Source organism: Anser cygnoides, chromosome 15, assembly GCF_040182565.1.
Source record: "Anser cygnoides isolate HZ-2024a breed goose chromosome 15, Taihu_goose_T2T_genome, whole genome shotgun sequence".
Taxonomy (NCBI): Eukaryota; Metazoa; Chordata; class Aves; order Anseriformes; family Anatidae; genus Anser; species Anser cygnoides.
In genome coordinates, this window is record NC_089887.1 from 12,416,309 (window position 1) to 12,432,460 (window position 16,152).

The 16,152-nt window shown below is 57.8% G+C and overlaps 1 protein-coding gene across 2 annotated transcripts in view; it reads left to right on the forward strand.

Moving 5' to 3' along the window:
* RAB11FIP3 (RAB11 family interacting protein 3) overlaps positions 1–16,152 on the forward strand; it is a 72,833-nt gene that overhangs the window by 12,826 nt on the left and 43,855 nt on the right. For both annotated transcript variants that reach the window (XM_048059939.2, XM_048059946.2), the window contains exon 2: positions 6,178–6,271. In XM_048059939.2, the coding sequence (XP_047915896.2) occupies positions 6,178–6,271 (94 nt within the window). The remainder of the gene's footprint in view (positions 1–6,177; positions 6,272–16,152) is intronic.

Here is a 16,152-nt window from a genome sequence, read left to right on the forward strand (position 1 = left end):
TAGCTTGAGGTTAGCACAGGAGGGCACGTGATACAAACACTGTCTGTGGGCTGATCCTACGCTCTGTTTTCTGCTCCAAGACCCAGAGGCTTTTAGGATGGTTTTTACTCCTTCGTTTTGCTCGCAGCTCCTGTAGGCGTACGTGGGCAGCGCAGGTGCGCGGGCGCAGGCACCGTCTCCGTGGGTCTCCCTTCCCAAAACCTTGCTGGCCCTGCAAAGCAGGCAGACCCAGACTGCTGGGCACGGCAGGCTGTCTGCAGGCAGGGCCTTGTAAACCCGACTCTGCTGCAGTCCGAAGGCTACAAATAAGGAGGGGGGGTGGCTTGGAGCGGGCTTTTTAAGGCCAAGCAGGAGACCCGGGCTGGCTTTGGGCACGGTCCGCGCAGCTCCGAGCCGGGCAGAGCTCCAGCAGAGCGCGCAGGCAGCGAAGGGGAGCAGGAAGCAAATGAAAAAAGGCTGATAGAAAAAAAAGCTCAGCAGCTGGCTCAGAAGCCAAGTTTTATTTTCTGTTGTCAGATGTTTTCCGAACATCCAGATGTGCAGGGAGCGGTGTCTGCGTGCAGTGTGACTTGCAGAGCCAATTAAAGAGCTGCAGCAATGTTTTGGAAACCTTTCTGGCCCTTTAGCAGGGATGGTCGTCTCTTTGTGACAGAGCAAGCTCCTGCCGAGTCGGGTGTAGCTGGAGGGGCAGCAACGAGCGCGTGGGGCTGACGGGGGTGCAGGGGTGCCAGGGGCACGGGGTCTGGCTCTTCTCCTCTCTTCCCTCCCTAGGAAAGCTCTGCTCCTGCCGAGCCGCGCGGGGTCCCCGGTGCCTGCCCCGCTCCCCGGCAGCCCCGTGTCCGTGCGGACGGGACTTCCACCAGCAGCCTGCCTCGGCCGGGCTGGCGGCTTTGGGCCAGGAGCGGGGGCCAGGAGCCGCGCGTGCGGCCGCCTGTTTGCTCTGCCCACCGCAGCCTCGGCGCTGGAATGCCTGCCTGGGGCGGGGGCTCCCAGCCCGTCCTCGCCCTGAGCGGTCGCCTTCAAAGCTCCCTCAGTGCTCGCTCTTTAGGCTAAGCCGTTGCCTTTCTGTAGGATTAGTTTTTAGAAGCGAAATGTTCACGGGTTTGGAAACCGCTCGCGGGTGGCTGCTGCTGCTTGCGGCAGTCGCCAGCCAGCGCTGCCATCAGGAGCTGCTGGGTGAGGGGCTTCCTCGGGTGGCTGTGTTAAAGGCTAAAGTGAAGTCCCAGGCAGCAGCGTGCTGTGTCACCCAGCGCCTTCTGGACTCTGCTTACTGCTTTTGAGGACTTTTTCACTGGGGAGCTGGTCTGTCCCTGCTGGTAGCTCAGATGTCCGGAGGGTGCTGAGCCAGGCGCCTGGCTGGTTCAGCCAGACCCTTGGGCAGTCTCCAGCGTGGTGTTCCTTGTCTCGACAGGCCTCTCGGTGTCTTTCTCACAGCTCTCCAGTTTCTTTGTGCACGTGCTCCATGTGGCTGGTCCCTTTGGGGACCCGGCAGCGTAAGCTGCCTGCTAGGCAAGACCAGCTCTTCAGCCTCACTCCGGTTCCCGTGACTTACCTCGGTGCTCGTCCCGCTGCTCGGCAGGCCGAGACCTGGCAAAACCTTCCCAAGGGCAGGAGGGAGTGATTTCAAAGCAAGAGCATCTCGGTCTGCGCTTATCACAGCACGTGTGGGAATGCAGGCACGCAGTGTCTGGGCGTATTGCATCGGGAATGTCGGTACTGATTCCCCCTCCTTGTCTCTTCTGGATTTATTTCTAGGGTCTGCGTGGCATAAAGCAGTACTGAGGTGCCACCCTGCTCTCTTGCTGTGGCATTACCAAGTCACTGCCTCGCGCAGCGCGGAGGCCCCGGGGTGGCCCTGGTGGCGGCCGGGGGGAAGCAACACCCCCAGCAGATGCCGAAGGGCCTGGAGGAGCTGAACTCCCCCTTGTTGGGTGCCTGGCCACCGTGGCCACTGGACATCTCCCACCCTCGATTCACCCCTCAGAAGGTTTCTTTTCAGATCCCCGTTTAGCCTCAGTCTCTGCCAGAACGTGAAGGAAAACTGGTGGGCCTGCGGGGTGCCAGCGCAGCCCTCGCTTCCTCAGCAGGTCAGCGCTTCGGACATGTGCAGGGCATCTTTGGTTCTGCCGGACTCCTCTGCTGCCTGGTGGAAACACGGAGCGCCAGCAAGGCAAAGAGAAACGCCTGGAGCTTCCTTTTCCTTTTCCTCCAGGGCCGCTGGAGGAATAGGGCCCCTCAGGGCTGGGGAATCCCTCACCTCCAGGAAAAACTCCCCTTGTGCAGCTGCCAAGCCTTTGTGCTAATCCGAGTTTGGGATTGTCACCGCTGGCTTAGCTGAGCCTCAGAAGCTCTTGGCGAAACGACTTCGCTGCTTCAAAGCAAGGAAGCTCTCGGTGGCGGGGAAGCCGCGAGCAGGCGGTGCGGCAGCGCGGCTTTGTGCTGGTGTGCGTGCTCGGCGGTGCCTTGGTCAGAGACGGGGGTTGTTGGCAGCAGGTCTTGTCAGTCTGGCAAGGCAAAACGCCCTTCCAGCACGCAGAGCCCTTGAATGCAGGAGACGTGGCAATGTGGTTGGGCTGATCGGCGGCCGGGCGCCGGTGCCCGTGTCAAACTCACACCGTGGTGCCGCTCGCGTGAGCGTGACCTTGTCTGAAGCGTGCTGTAACTCACCTGCGTTTGGAAGCGAAGATGCATTCCTAAAGCATCCCGTGCTCGTGGCAGCCTGTCTAGGCAGGATTGGGTGTCTGGGGCATGCAGCTCCCCAAGGCTGGCATCGCTGCATTTGGGTGCCTGAGGTCTGGGGATCTGCAAGGGAGGGAAGCGTCCGTAAATCGGAGTGCTGGGCTCCGGGGCGAACCCACCTCCTGCGCCCCGGAGCGCAGCTGGGAGGTGCTGAGCTCAGTGGTTTTGGCTGGCCAGCCGCCCCGTCCCCTGCCGTGAGAAGTCCCGTAGGGGCTGGTGCCCGGAGCCCGGTCCCGCTTTGACCCCGGGCTGTGCCTCGACCCTGGCAGGGGGCGAGCAGAGCTCCGGCAGGTCTCACCGCGTCTGCTCTCGGCTCGAGGGACTTTGACTCAAAGTCGTGCAAATCTCCCTTTCAGCCGGGACCTAAGCCTGCTGTTGAAGCCCTGTCATCTCTGACTCGTTAATGCTCTGTTTCTAGCTGCTCTTGCCTGTTCAAAAGGAGCTTGTAACCGGCTACAAACACATCAAGCAAAGCCTTTATTTTGAATACTTCTCGCTGGCCAGGAGAAGGTACCTCCCTGTGGCTGCGGTTTATGTTGGCGTAGTGTTGGAGTTGGGTAGCGCTAACCTCTGTGCTGACAGGGACAGGCACTAGTTAGTGCTGGTACTGTTAACTACTTCTTAGATTAGCTCTCAGCTAAAGGCAGCAGATCTGTGACTTTCGTAGATTAGCAAATCTAGCTTTACTGTTGGAGCCGTAATTCTTGTTTTTAACCATCCTAATAAGGTGGGTTTTTCAGCCTAGCCATCAAAATGAAGAAATGGAGAAGACGGGTGGTTACAGCCCAGGAGCGGGGCGCTGGAGCTGTCCCAGCCCAGGCAGGAATGAGACGGTGGCCCTTGGGAGCGGGGGTCCGGGAGTACCGCGGGGGGCTGGTACCATGTCTCGAATATTGTGCTTGGTCCTTGCCTCTGTCTCCAAAAAGGGGCAGGGGGGCTGGAGAGGGTATGGGAACAGTGATGGAAAGGGTCCAGGGGATGGAGCAGCGGCTGGGACCCCGCGGGGACACCACAGTCACACCTCCCCGTGTCTCGTGGTGGTGGCGCTGGGAGGTGGTGGTGAAACACCAGGGAATGGCGTGGAATCGCTGACATTGTGGGAGCAGGCGGCGAGCTGCCGGGCCTCACGGGGGCAGGGCTGGATGCCCGTGGGTGCCAGCGGGGCTGGCCAGGGACGTCCCCTCTGTCCCCAGCTCCGTGGCTGTGGGCGCAGGGACAGAGAGCAGCCTCTGCTGCTTGTGGTTTTGTCCTCTGCATGCCCCGAGCGGTGCTGAGCATCGGTGGCCGCTTGTGCTCTGTCTGCTGGTGGGAACGCTCGTCCCAGTTGCTTGCTGAACGGCCAGGGCTCCTCCTGCGCTTGGACAGCAACTCCGGGCAGGATGGGGTTGACACAGGCAGTCTGCCGTGGGCTCACGCTTCACCTGGAGTCGTGCAGATTTCCTGTTTGCATCCGTAACGTCCGAGCAGCGAAGTCTTCTTTAAAGAGAAGCATTTCAAGTCACTTCCCGTAGCCCACAGCTTAGTTTAAATACACAGATGGCTTTTTATGTTTCGCATAAAACGCTCACGCAGCTGTTGTCTGCTTTGCACAAGCACCCGCCTGGAGGTGCTTTGCTGGGGTGTCGGTAGCAGGGCTCGAGGCTGCCCTTGCTCGCAAGAAGCTCCCTGCAGCACCGCCTCGATGCTGGGTCCTTGCAGAAGCCGCGCTGCGCCGCGTGCCGTGATGCTCGCCTACAGGCTCGTCAAGTCCAGTTGGTGTCTACGGGCACAGATAACAAATTAAAAGTTGTGGCTTTTGAACCCGAAACCGCCAGATGCTTTAACCGGAACTACCACGTTCCCCTAAGTTGTTTTCATTAGCCTAAAACCTCTTTGTTTAAGGTACAAGAGGCCTGACTAGCCCAAGTCAGAGTGCCACGCGAGCTCAGCCCCTACCAAAAAGGCACCCGTAGGAGCGGAGGAGATGCTCAGGTTTCCTCGCCCCGGTCCGTGACGGGCAGGCGGGTGAGCTGGTGGGCACTGGGGCTCGGTGACTTCGTCTCACCATGGCCCCAGGGAGGCACAGCCGAGCTCCGGGGTGTCTCAGCCCCACCGTTGCCTCCGTGCCGGCAGCGTGCTGGGCGCTGCCCGCGTGTGGGCTTGGCCTTCCCTCCCCTCTGTCCCACGCAGCTCGGAGAGCCGCAGGTGGGGCTGCAGGGGCAAACAGAGCCGGGTTTCTAGAGGGAAGCAAACCAAACAGCAGCGAAGCTCCTGCTGATGCGCGGCCGAGTCAGGCGGCTCCGAGCACCGCGGCTGCGCTCCTTCGTCCCCCCTTGCCCTTGGGTGTGAGAGTCGTCCTCGGACGCGAGGTGTGCGTCTCCTCCCTCGCGAGGGGAGGCTCAGCGACTCACCGCCGCCTCGCCGAGATCAGGTCCAGGCGGAGATCACCCTCTGCACCCGGCTGTGCTTGTGGGGGCTGAACGAGCCCAGCGCCAGCTGAGCTCCCGAAGGCTCCCTCCTGCGCCTCTGCCCCGGGGCAGCGGAGGGCGATGCGCCCTGCGGGGCGAGGGCAGCCTCTGAGCGCGGAGCTGGTGCTGCAGCTCCCTTCTCCGCCTCTTACAGCCTGCTTCGTCCTGGGCTTGTTCCTCAGCTCGTGGCTGTGGGTCTCAAGTATACAAAGGTGCCTCGGTCTCTTGAAATGAGGATTTGCATATTTTTTATTTATCATTTTTCTTTTAGAGGAAAATGCCCGACTGTCACAGCAGCTTGAGAAATGGCAGCAGTGGCAGCCTGGGAGGAAGGAACCAAAGGCACTTTTTTCAAGTCTTTGTTCGGACCATGAGGAATGACTTCGGTGTTGCCCTCGAACCGCGTCCCGCCCTGCTGGAGGTGCTGTGATTGCCCTCGGCGTGTCTCGGGAGCGTCCCTGCTCCTGGGGTGTGCCTGCCCGCACCCCGACAGGCTTCTCCCTCCCCTGCAGGCATCGCCTAATTGTGCAAACGTTTCAACTGTGTGGCCTAAACGTGTAACGTGGAGCAGTTCATTACCACCAAATCCTCTTAATTGGGCCCTCCTACTGGGCAGCCTGTTAATGAGTTTTCCCAGTTATGATAGAAGCTCTTTAAACAACATAAAAAATAAATAAAGCCCTGGCAGAAAATCCCTGGACCGTGTTGAAAGAAATAGCGCGCTCAGCGATGTTTCAAGACAAAGCAATGGTTCCGTGCCAGCCGAGTGCCAGTTAACCCCTCTGTGCTGAGCACTCGTGTTTTCGGGAGAACTGCTGCAGTTTGGCGTCAGTTTAAGAAATCCGCTGTCATTAACCCCAATCTTTGTCTTGTGGGAGAGGAGGGTAGGGAGGCAGCACTTGTTAGGAGGTGTTTCCCTCATCGGGAGCTCGCGTAAGTGTGCGGACGATGCTCAGAGGGCTTCCTGGTAACGCTGTTCTTGTCCTTGCAGGTGAAGGACCTGACCAAGTACCTCGATCCCAGCGGACTTGGAGTCATCAGCTTCGAAGATTTCCATCGGGGGATCAGAGCTATCAGAAATGGAGGTGAGTCTGGTGCCGCGGTGCAGGTGAGGCCGGGAAGGTGCCAGGCTCCGCGGCGAAGCGGGAGCGAGCTGGGCTGGTTGGCTGGGAGTCCCCGCTCCGCGCTGGGTGGAGAGCGAGGGGGTGGCCGGGTGCGCTGAGTAATAGGGTTGAAAAGGGTGGCACAGCAGTTGTGGTGGTGGCTGCGTGCTCTCCTGCTCACCAGGAAAGTCCCTTCCTAAACGTGTGATGGAAACAGCAAAGCCAAGGAGAGAAACTCCCTTCTGGTTTGGTATCTGCGCTCACCTACGGCTCTGCGGGGCTTTGCTGCTCGGGCAGAGGGGTGACTTGGCTGACCTGCTGCTTGGAGATGCCCCTCTGGCTGCTGCAGGGCACGTGTCTTCTAACCTCCGGCCACTGATGCATTTACCCCCGCTCCAGCCGTTTGGAGGATCAGCACGTACAAATGCTTCCTGGCGAGAAGCACGTGAAGCGGGCTTTGAACTCGCTGCCTGGTAGGTAACCTTTACACGGGCCAGTGGCAGCTCTGATGCTGCTCTTGAGGGGCTTGTCACAGCTTCCAGAGCAATAGCTCGGGGAAATGCTGATATCTTTCTGGCTGGCTGGTGTTTGAACTGCTGTGCTGAAGAGGGGAGGAAAAAAAAAATAAACACAGACTTTTTTTCAATATGGGATTCGTCTCTAAGACGAGTGTCGGAGGTTCATTTTGGGGCAAATGTGTTTTTAAGGACAGGGTGTGAAAAATATTGGAAACATCGTGCTGAGCAGATGTAACTTTAAATGTGCAAATTGGAAGCGTCACATTTGCACATTAATCAATTCTGTTTACAGTAAGGCCTGTCTTAAATTTCAGCGTTGCTTTCATGCAGGGATGAACATGCGCCGTGTTGTCACCCCTGCACGCCGAGCGTGCTTTTGAGCACTGATAGAATCAGAGACCAATTATTCCCGTACAGACCAGGTTTGTTTCATGAGCAGAAAAGCCCTGAAAAGCAGAAGCAGCTTCTGTTTTTCGTCGGCCGTCCATCCCTCCTCCTGCTCCCCTGGCTTATTTGTGCGCAGCTCTTCCCTGCGTGGTTAGGACTGGTGTCTTGTGGCAGCTCCAGAGCTTTGGTGGCCGCTGTAGCTTGACGGGTGGCTGAGTGCAGTTCTCGTGGTGCAGGAGGGACTGCAGCATGCTATTAATTTGTAATAAATTGCTACTGGAGTAGAGCATGTTTGTGAAAGCCACGGCTTGTATTTCTCTTCAATAATTCATTGCTCTAGTATTGCGTTATATTAATTGGATGGAAAAAGCAGATCCGGACAAAGCTTTTAAGATCCTATTTATTAGCCTTGTAGGAGATTGCTACGTATTTATTACAGTGGTTAAGAACGGCAGAGCTCTCTAATGTTGCGCAGCATTGAGCAGCTATGAAAAAACGTGGGACAGGGCACAGAGAGTGTTTCTTCAAGTCTTACCAGCTGAGCAGTTGTTCACGTTGGAATGATCTCGAGGACTTGTTGCTGCTGTTTAGGTGGTCGATATTGATCTTCCCTTTGTAAAGACAGCAGAGGCTGTGCTTGCTGCTGCGAGTTCCTTTTAACAAGGCTTTATTAATTAGCTTGGCCTTTTTGGAGCCAGAGAGAGCTCTGTTGCATTTCCTGGTAGACTGTGGCTCTTTGGTCCATCCCTGGAGTGAGACCTGACATAACATTTGTGGTTATTGGGGATTTCTCACTGTTCTTAGCTCTTCTGGGCTTCCCCTGGCCATGGAGCTGCCGAGGGTGATGGCAATTGCACGGTGCTGTGGCTAGAATGAAGGAGCAGGGGGAGAGGGGTGGCAGCATCCCAAAAAAGTGCGTGACCTAAGTGGTTTCTTCAGACTTTCCCCCTCAAGTTTTGGGCAGGAATGATACTGGCTGCCAAGCGTGCAGCTGCGTGAAAACCCTGGGCCTGTGTGCAGGCGTGGGCCTAATCTCTGCAGGCGTTCGTGTGCGGCAGCCGTGCTAAGGAGCGGGGTGCTAACTCAGGAGCAAGGAGATGCTTGGCTAATCCACCTCCATCTCTGGGGAGGGAGGGAGAAGGAACCCTCTTTGGGAAGCTCGTGCCTCGCGGTGACTGCCTTAATGCAGGTGGGGTTTGTTTCTGAGGATGCTCTGCTTTCCTTGCCCTCTCCCCCCCGTTGGAGGCTCTCTGGAGGCCAGCAGCTGTGACTTTACTCGGGCTCCTGTGGTCCAGCCTGGCAAACTGATGGTGCAGACACAAAACGAGCAAAGCCTGCATAGGCAGCTGCTTTCCTACAACTGCTCTCGTGTTCAGTTAGCCCCTACGGCCAGGGAGGACAGTGAGCTCAGTCCTGCTCCCGTGCCAGCTGTTGGAGCAATCCTGCTGGCTGAGAAACGCTGATCTGGGACTCCTGGGGCTTGCCCCTGCCGTCAGCGCAGAGCGAAGCACGATTTAACCACACGGCACCGAGAGCCACCGCGGCAGCTCTCCGCTACGGTGGAGCGATTCTTCATAGGTCTGGTCTTGGCTGCTGCAAGCTGCTGTCCTGCCAGGTGATGTTGACCATGGAGAAAAAGAGCAAAATGACTTAGGTGCTGCAGAAGCAGGATTTGAGGTTATGACGAGAGATTCTTTAGCCTGTTGTGGCTGCCTTACCTTCCACCCTTCCCATAGAGAAGACTTAATAGGAGAACGTGGTCCTCAGCGGTATTAAAAGATAGCAAAGGACCTTTTTTTTTAAAAACGCTTTTCCTTTCTAATTAAATCCTTAAGGTGTGTAATGCTGGGGAAACCCCAGCCCAATGAAAGCAGGGTGGGCCTGGCTCAGTGAGCACCCGTGGGACCTCCGGGTGAGGAGCTGCGTGCCAGCTCCTGGGAAGGAGTAAGGTCTCTGCCGTGCTGGCAAGGAGCTGACCCTGGGACAGGGGGACAGCGAGGTGGAGCCTGTTGTTTGAAGTCAATGCGCCTGGCCCAGAGCAGCTCTGGTCTGCGTTTGATGCAGGAGCTGCTGCAGGGCCGTGTGGCTGGCAGACACGAGAAGTGGGCAGGGTCAGCCACAGCTAGACGTGAACAACAAGGCTGGTGTTCACAGGCGCTCCTTTCTTTGTCAGGATATTTAAGAACCTTTTAAGTTCAAACACCTGTTTTTTTGTTTTTTCCTGCAGAGGCCTCTTGGCATCCAGTAGGATATTTTAATGTCTCTCTGCAGCAGACCAACGCACTTAAATTCAGTAGCAGAGGTGGACAAATCCTGTGATTAACGCTCGTGCTGCGATCTGAAACATCTGTAACATCTGCCTTAAAAACAACCCCACGCGGCCCACGGTGCAGGGTGGGCTGCTGGTGTCCCTGCGGGGTACCGCTGCTGGTGTCCCTGCGGGGTACCGCTGCTGACAGCGGCGCCGTCCGCCCGCTCCGCTCCCCGAACAGAAGGAGCTCTGTGCGGGCAGCGCGTCCACTGAGGCACCGGGGTTGGGCCCGAGGATGGAAACAGTCAAATCCCTTTTCAAATTCTTGAACTGAAAGCTCTTTGGATTCGGGAAGATGGAAAATACCGCTCCGGAGCCAACACCCAAACCTGGAAGCTGCAGCGGAGTTCCTGCCTGCTGCAACCGCTGGGGCACCGCCCGGGGGACGCTCGGCAGCGCCGGGGTCGTCAGCGGCGCTGGGCTAACAAGCTCGGGGCGGGCAGCCCGCGGGGTGAGCGAGGCCTGCGGCAGGAGGAGCGTGGCCAGCCTCGGGTTCCCGAATGAGCGGCTGGGGGCACGAGAGCAGAGCTGCGGAGCGGGCGTAGGGCAGGGGGCGAACGGCAAACCGAGGGCTGGGGCTGGCCGGGTGCTGGGGCAGGCTGCTGCGAGGCCCCGGCCGAGGCCGCTCGCTGGAACCGGCGGTGGTGCGAAGTCGAGGAGGCCGAAGACGTCTGTGCGGGGGCTGCACCACCCCCGGTTGCTGAGAGCAGCCCCGGGAGCACTCCGGCTTCTGCAGCCAGCCTTCCGCGCCCTGGGACGGTCGGTGTGCTTCTGGCAGCTGGACGGCAACCCAGGAATCACTTCCCCCAAAGAAAACCCCGTATCCAGCCCTCCTGCTGGATGCAGGCCGAGCGTTACAGCTCAAAGCATGCGGCCAGAGAGAGAACCGCACGTCGGATGTGAAACCAGCTCCCAGCTCTGCAGGCGCGGCCCCAGCCGGGCAGCGTCTCGGGGACCCCTCTGTGCCTGATGGTGCTGGGTGATCCCGGCGGGGATCACGACCCCAGCCGCCCACGAGGCGCTCAGTGCCCGCACGGGACTGCTGGCAGCACGCGGTGGCTCTGAATTTCCGAAGAGCCAGGCTGGCTGCTGCCCCAGCTCTGCAGAACGTCTGAAGGTGAGCAGCCTGTTAGATATCTGGCTGGCTGGCAACGTAAGCCACTGTGTGGTTTGTGTGTAGCTTCTTTCTTTGTAGGATCTGCATTGCAGATGGCTTTTGCTCCACAAAATGCAGGCTTTCCTTGCACAGAGAGAATTCCAGAAGCCAAGGCGTGCGTTCCCTCGTAAGCTTCCAACCCAGCAATTATTTTACGAGACTGCATTTGTGTGGCAGTAAGTACGGCAGTATTGCAGCAGGCCCCTGCTAGCATCGGAGCACGCTTCTGTCAGCGGGGAACCCGGGCCCCATTCGCTATTCCAGGCGCTTGCTTGTTAAAAGGAGAGTATTCACCGACGCCTAGCAGATGGGGAGAGAGCGAACGTGCACGTTCAGTGGCTCAGAGAGGATCTGGCACTGCCGTGAACGCTTCCTACTTCTCGGATCTGCTGATCTCTTTATTCCTGCAGCATTGCTGCAGTCAAGACTTATCCCGTTGGTATTGCCTGTTCCTAACCCTGGTCGTGCTGTCCCTGGTTAGGGAGGCAGCTCGTGCGGTGGCTGAAGGTAGAACAGATGCCTCTTTGTGTACGGCTGCCATTCAGAGAACAGGGGCTGCCGTGAATGGGAAATCAAGATTGATTCATGAGCAAGAATAAAATCAAAATTGCTCTGATTAAATCTTCTGCCTTTTTTGCATCGCATCTTGTTCTGCTCTGGCATATGCTGCTTGTTGGGATAAGGAGTTTATGAAGATAAGTGTTAATTCCTCCAATGAAAGGAGTGAAGGCTTAAATGTCATATTAAAATGTATATGTGTACTTAGGAGGGGAGGAAAAAAAAATCCCCCTGCTGTTCTTTGTAGCGAGCCTTTCTTGGAAGAACCAAACTTGGTTTTCTCTTGAAATAGCGGTGCTTGAACACTTGTCCTGGAAATTGCTGAGCCTGCCGGTGGAAACCTGTGAGGGCAATCTGCCGGGTTGAACTCCTCGCCTGCAGGGGTGCAGATCAGGAGCCTCCGTCCTTGTCTGACGGAGGTGAGCTGCCTCCGCGGCGCCCCGTGGCTGCGGCAGCCTGAGGTCTCTCCATCCCTGTCCTGCAGAGGCATCGCCAGCGGCAGAGATCGGGCGTTTCAGCAGGGCGCTGAGGCGTTCTCCTGTGGCAGGCTGGTCCCCAGGCCCCAGAGGGACAGAGGTCCTCGTCACGAGGAGCTGAGCGGCTGCGAGGGCAGGCCAGCTGTCGTCCCTGGAAGCTGCTCCTGGATGGGGTGAGGACAGGGGAGAAAGCCCCAGGGCAGGCGACACTGGGGTGTTCGCTCAGCCCACGTCATGCTGGGGAGAAGAAGAGGCAGTCTTCTGCTCCGTGGAGCCCAAAATGCTGCCCAGCGCGTGCAGCTGCTCGGCTGCCTTCAGAGGGGGGCTTCCTCAGACGCCTGTTGCCCAACCCCTTGTTCTCAGACCTCTTGAAACGAGGGGAAAGCTGTACCTGCTTTTGTTCCCTACGTGTGTTTTTAATAGCTGCCACTGAGGGAGCTGCAGGCTGTGTGACCGGAGGGTGAGGATGCCGTGTGCCCGGGAGCAGCTCTGGAGCAGAGAGGGGATGAGGTCAGTGCTGGGTGCTTCTGGTGCTCACCCTCTGCTTTGGAATACCGTCGTGCCAAAAAGGACGCCTTCAAGCTGCTTCGACTGCGAGGAAGGATATCTTTTCTTAACAGGAAAAACAGGAACGAAAGCACGACCTGCGGAGTTATTTCCCTCCAGCCCCGTGGCTGCCTGCGCTCGGCGAGGCTCGCTCCGAGCACGGAGCTCCCTGCAGCAGCACGAGCAGGGCTGTGCTGGAGACGGGTCTGAGACGCTGCTGGGAGGGGGCGCTTCTGGCTCCCGAGGGCTTCCTGGCCCGCGTTCCTCTTCATTTATGTCAACAATCAGGGGTGTTCATTTGTTTTGTACCTTGGCAGCTTGGGGAAGGGTTACATCAGGGACAAAGCTGGCCCGCTCCGTGCCTTAGCGGGGAGCATGTCTTCCCAAAAACAGCCTGGCAGATGACACGCTGCAGTGACCTACTTTCAGGGGAAGCGCAGGAGTTGTAGGAGCTGTGTCCGGAGGCCTGCTCGCAGCTCTGGAACAGGAAGGGCAGGGAGTTGCTCAAACGTGCTGCCACTAACGCTTAGCAGCCCTCAGGGACATAGAGAACGAGAGATTTGCCCAGGAATCCCTTGCAATTTTCAGGATTCTTTCTCTATGAATATTTTGGATGCATACACCAGAGAAAGCTTGCTGCATCGAGTCCCTGCCGCGGACTGTCACGGGCTGCAGGTCCCAAACCAAAACAAAATCCAAGGGAGGCCTGGTTCATAGCAGTGCAAAGCTGTGATGCAAAATCCAGGACCAGATGCCCAAAGCAGCATCCCCTGCGTGCACCCCCTTGCTAGGGGCAGCGCTGCTGCACAGCCACGCTTCTTGCACAGCCAACCCGGGGGGACTGGGGGGGCTTAGCAGGGACAGCCCCGTGTCCTGGTGGAGTGAAGTGAAGCAGATTTGTGCCTGCTGCTTAAACCCTCAGCCCATAACCCAAAACCGCAGATGGACGGCCTGAGTTTGGTGCCAGGAAGAACACTTTTCTCTGGCAAAGGAGAAGGGAAAGCGCCGCAGGGCTGCTTGTTTGCTTGGGAAGGTGCTCAATGTGAAAACAGAGGAGTTTCGCTGGAGTCCTGGAGACGTGGAGATGGAGTCCTGGGGAGGTTCTTGGTGCTCGCTTCTATGGAGAAGATGACTATAAAAAAAAAAAAGCTGCTTCTGTTAGAAAATAGACTTTTCTCATTATCCATCTGCCGTCTGTATTTCTCCATCGGATTTCACATCTCCGTGCAAAGAGCCTGCTGTTTTGCTCCACATCTGCTGCTGCCGGCCCAGCTTGTGGCCGGGGAGCAGGAGGAGGCTGGGCTGGTGGCTCCGGAGGGGTGGCAGCAGCTTTGCTCCTGGGTCCCCTCATCTCACAGGTTTGGATGTTGGCTCCCGAGTACGCCCAGGAGCGAGGGATTATCGGTGCTCTGCTCGAGGCCGGAGGGTGAGGGACGTCTCCTCGGTCCTCGCCAGAAAGCTCTGGCTGCAGAGCAGGGAGGGACGCTGCCTGAGCATGGGTACAGGGAGGCGAGCAGCCCGGCCTCCTGCCTCTCGGAGAGCCGGCTAGCCAGAGCAGAGGGCACACACGTTCCTTCCTCGTTAGGAATCCAGTCAATCTGGTGTCATTAATGAGGGGATAATTACTTACCTAGGACTTTTCCTTCTCGGATAGCACCGCTTGGCTCTGTCACAGCCTGGAGGCTTGTGGTGAGCGTGCCCGTGTGACGCCTTGACAGACCGAGGTGGTGCGGGCTTATTCCTTCTGAGCGTTTTCTGCCCTTGTTCTCAGGCAGCGCCCGCGATGCGGCTTTGCTGGGAAACTGGTCCTAATTGCAGGGCTGCGGGGCTGGGCTGCGGTGTGTGAGCAGCAGGCACACCGAGGCCCGTGCCCTGAATGGAGAGGGATGGGTGGCAGCACATCCCCTGGGGTTCTGGCCAAGCCCTGCCTCGCTTCTTGCCCTCCGTCCCTTTGTCCGTACCGAGCTGTCCGTGCCTCCTGGGCTGGGGTTGCAGCCTGGTGTGTGTGTAGCAGAGCTGCTGCGCCCCCCTGCTCGGCACGGTCCGAGGCTTGAGTCCTCCTATTGCTCCTCTGCTTCCTCGTCTTTGAAACCCGTTTTGTTTTGGATGGAGTTTTTATTCCTGCAGTGAGTAGTTATAGAGACCTCAGCAGGCATAACGTGACAGCTTCCACCAAAAAGGCTGCTGGTGAGCCCGTAGGATCTGGGCAGCATCATGTCTGCAACCTCTCAGCCCCTCGGATCCATCCGGAGAGGTGTAACGCCGCTGGATTTAAGAGGTCTGGCCCTTCCAACACAGGGGTCTTGCTAAACTGCCTGCCTTCCCCCAGAGAGAACGCTCAGATGCAAGTAGCGGTGGTGGATTCCCTTCCAGCTAATGAAAAGTTACCAAAACCTTTGGAAACTGGCCCAATGAGGTTTATTAAAACTTCATCTCCCCGGTAATTAAATTAGCTTTGAATAAAGTGCTGGTGCTCCCTGCTGGTGCAGGCGTTGCGGGGTGTGTGGTTCAGTCACTGGGCTGTCTGCGTCGGCTCCCGCTCGCAGGAAGGCCGGGCTGTCCAGCTGCCCCACACCTTGGAGGATCTCAGGATGGAAAAAGGATTAAACACCAATCTTAGGGGACCCTCCTCCCTTACTTTTTTTTATTTTTTTTTGGCAATCTGTTTTTACAGAAGCCAAACAAAAAACCAGCTCTCCTTCAGCAACACCTGGCGCGCCGTTGGGCTCACTTGGGAGAGAATTTCTGGCAGTGTTGGCATTTAGGGGGAGGATCATGGAAGGAGGTGAGCCTTAAGGAGCATCTTCCTGTTAATCGGGTGGCTTTCGGGAGCCTCTGGAGGCTGGGGGCTCCAAGCTGCTCTGCTGTGGCCAGCTCACCCCCGTGGACAATGTTCTTTAGCAACACAGCCCTCACTTCCACCTGGCAAAAGCCACGTTGGGAAGAATTCTCCCCATAGGCCCAGTTTAACGTTTCTGCTACGTCCTCTTTTCTTTCCTCGCTTTCCCCCAAATTCAGGGTGAGTTCTTCTGGCCCATTTTACAAATAACTGCACTGAGCTTTTCCTGGTGGCTTTCTGTGTCTTTTGGGGTCAGCCTGGGCTGGCATGGGAGGCGCCTGTGGCCAGCCACGCACTGGAAGGAGTTATCACCGTAGTGCTCGCATCTGGGCCGGGGGTTCCTCTGCAGGCAAGCAGTGCCTAGGTTCGGAGGCACCACGTTTATAATCCTTAGCTTTGAGCGTGGCCAAGTACCTGCAGGCGGCAGGCGCAGGCCTGGAAGCGGCGAGCTGGGGAGGACCGAGCTGCTTTTAGCGGCGTTACCTCGATTTCTTCGGGCTGGAGCCGGCTGCTGGTGGGACGGTGCCACCCCACCGCTGCCCCCTGCCTTGATGAGACACCGGCCTGGGTGTCCCACAGGCAGCGCGTACCTTGTGTGCGCTGGGAGGCCAAAGCAGGCCGGTCTGCTATTCGCACGCTTGTGCGCGCCCTTTTAGAAGGGGCCCTGCCTTGCCCTCCCCACAGAGCGGGGAATAAAGCTGTTGGCTGCAAAATCCAGCTTTGTTTCCTGAAATACAGAGGCGTTGAAAACAGAAGCTGTGGAGTGCCTGAAGCGGAGGACGTCAGGAGGGAAGGCTGGCCTCCTCGCCTGGCGGCTGCTGCTGGGCTGGAGGCTCGGTCTCTGCCCTCTCCGCCGGTAGGTCACGGAGCGACGGCCTGCCGCAGGTCCCGAGGAATGCGAGCTGGTGTTGCTAACGCTCATTTGAAACGGCTCAAGTAGCACAGAAAATGAAAAATGAGGACCTGCAGGTTAATCTCAAGACCAAACCCAAGACACGTTAGTGGGGTTTCCTCTCGCAGGTCCGTCTGCGGTGCCGCAGCTGGTCCCCGAGGTGAAGGGAAGGTGCCTGGG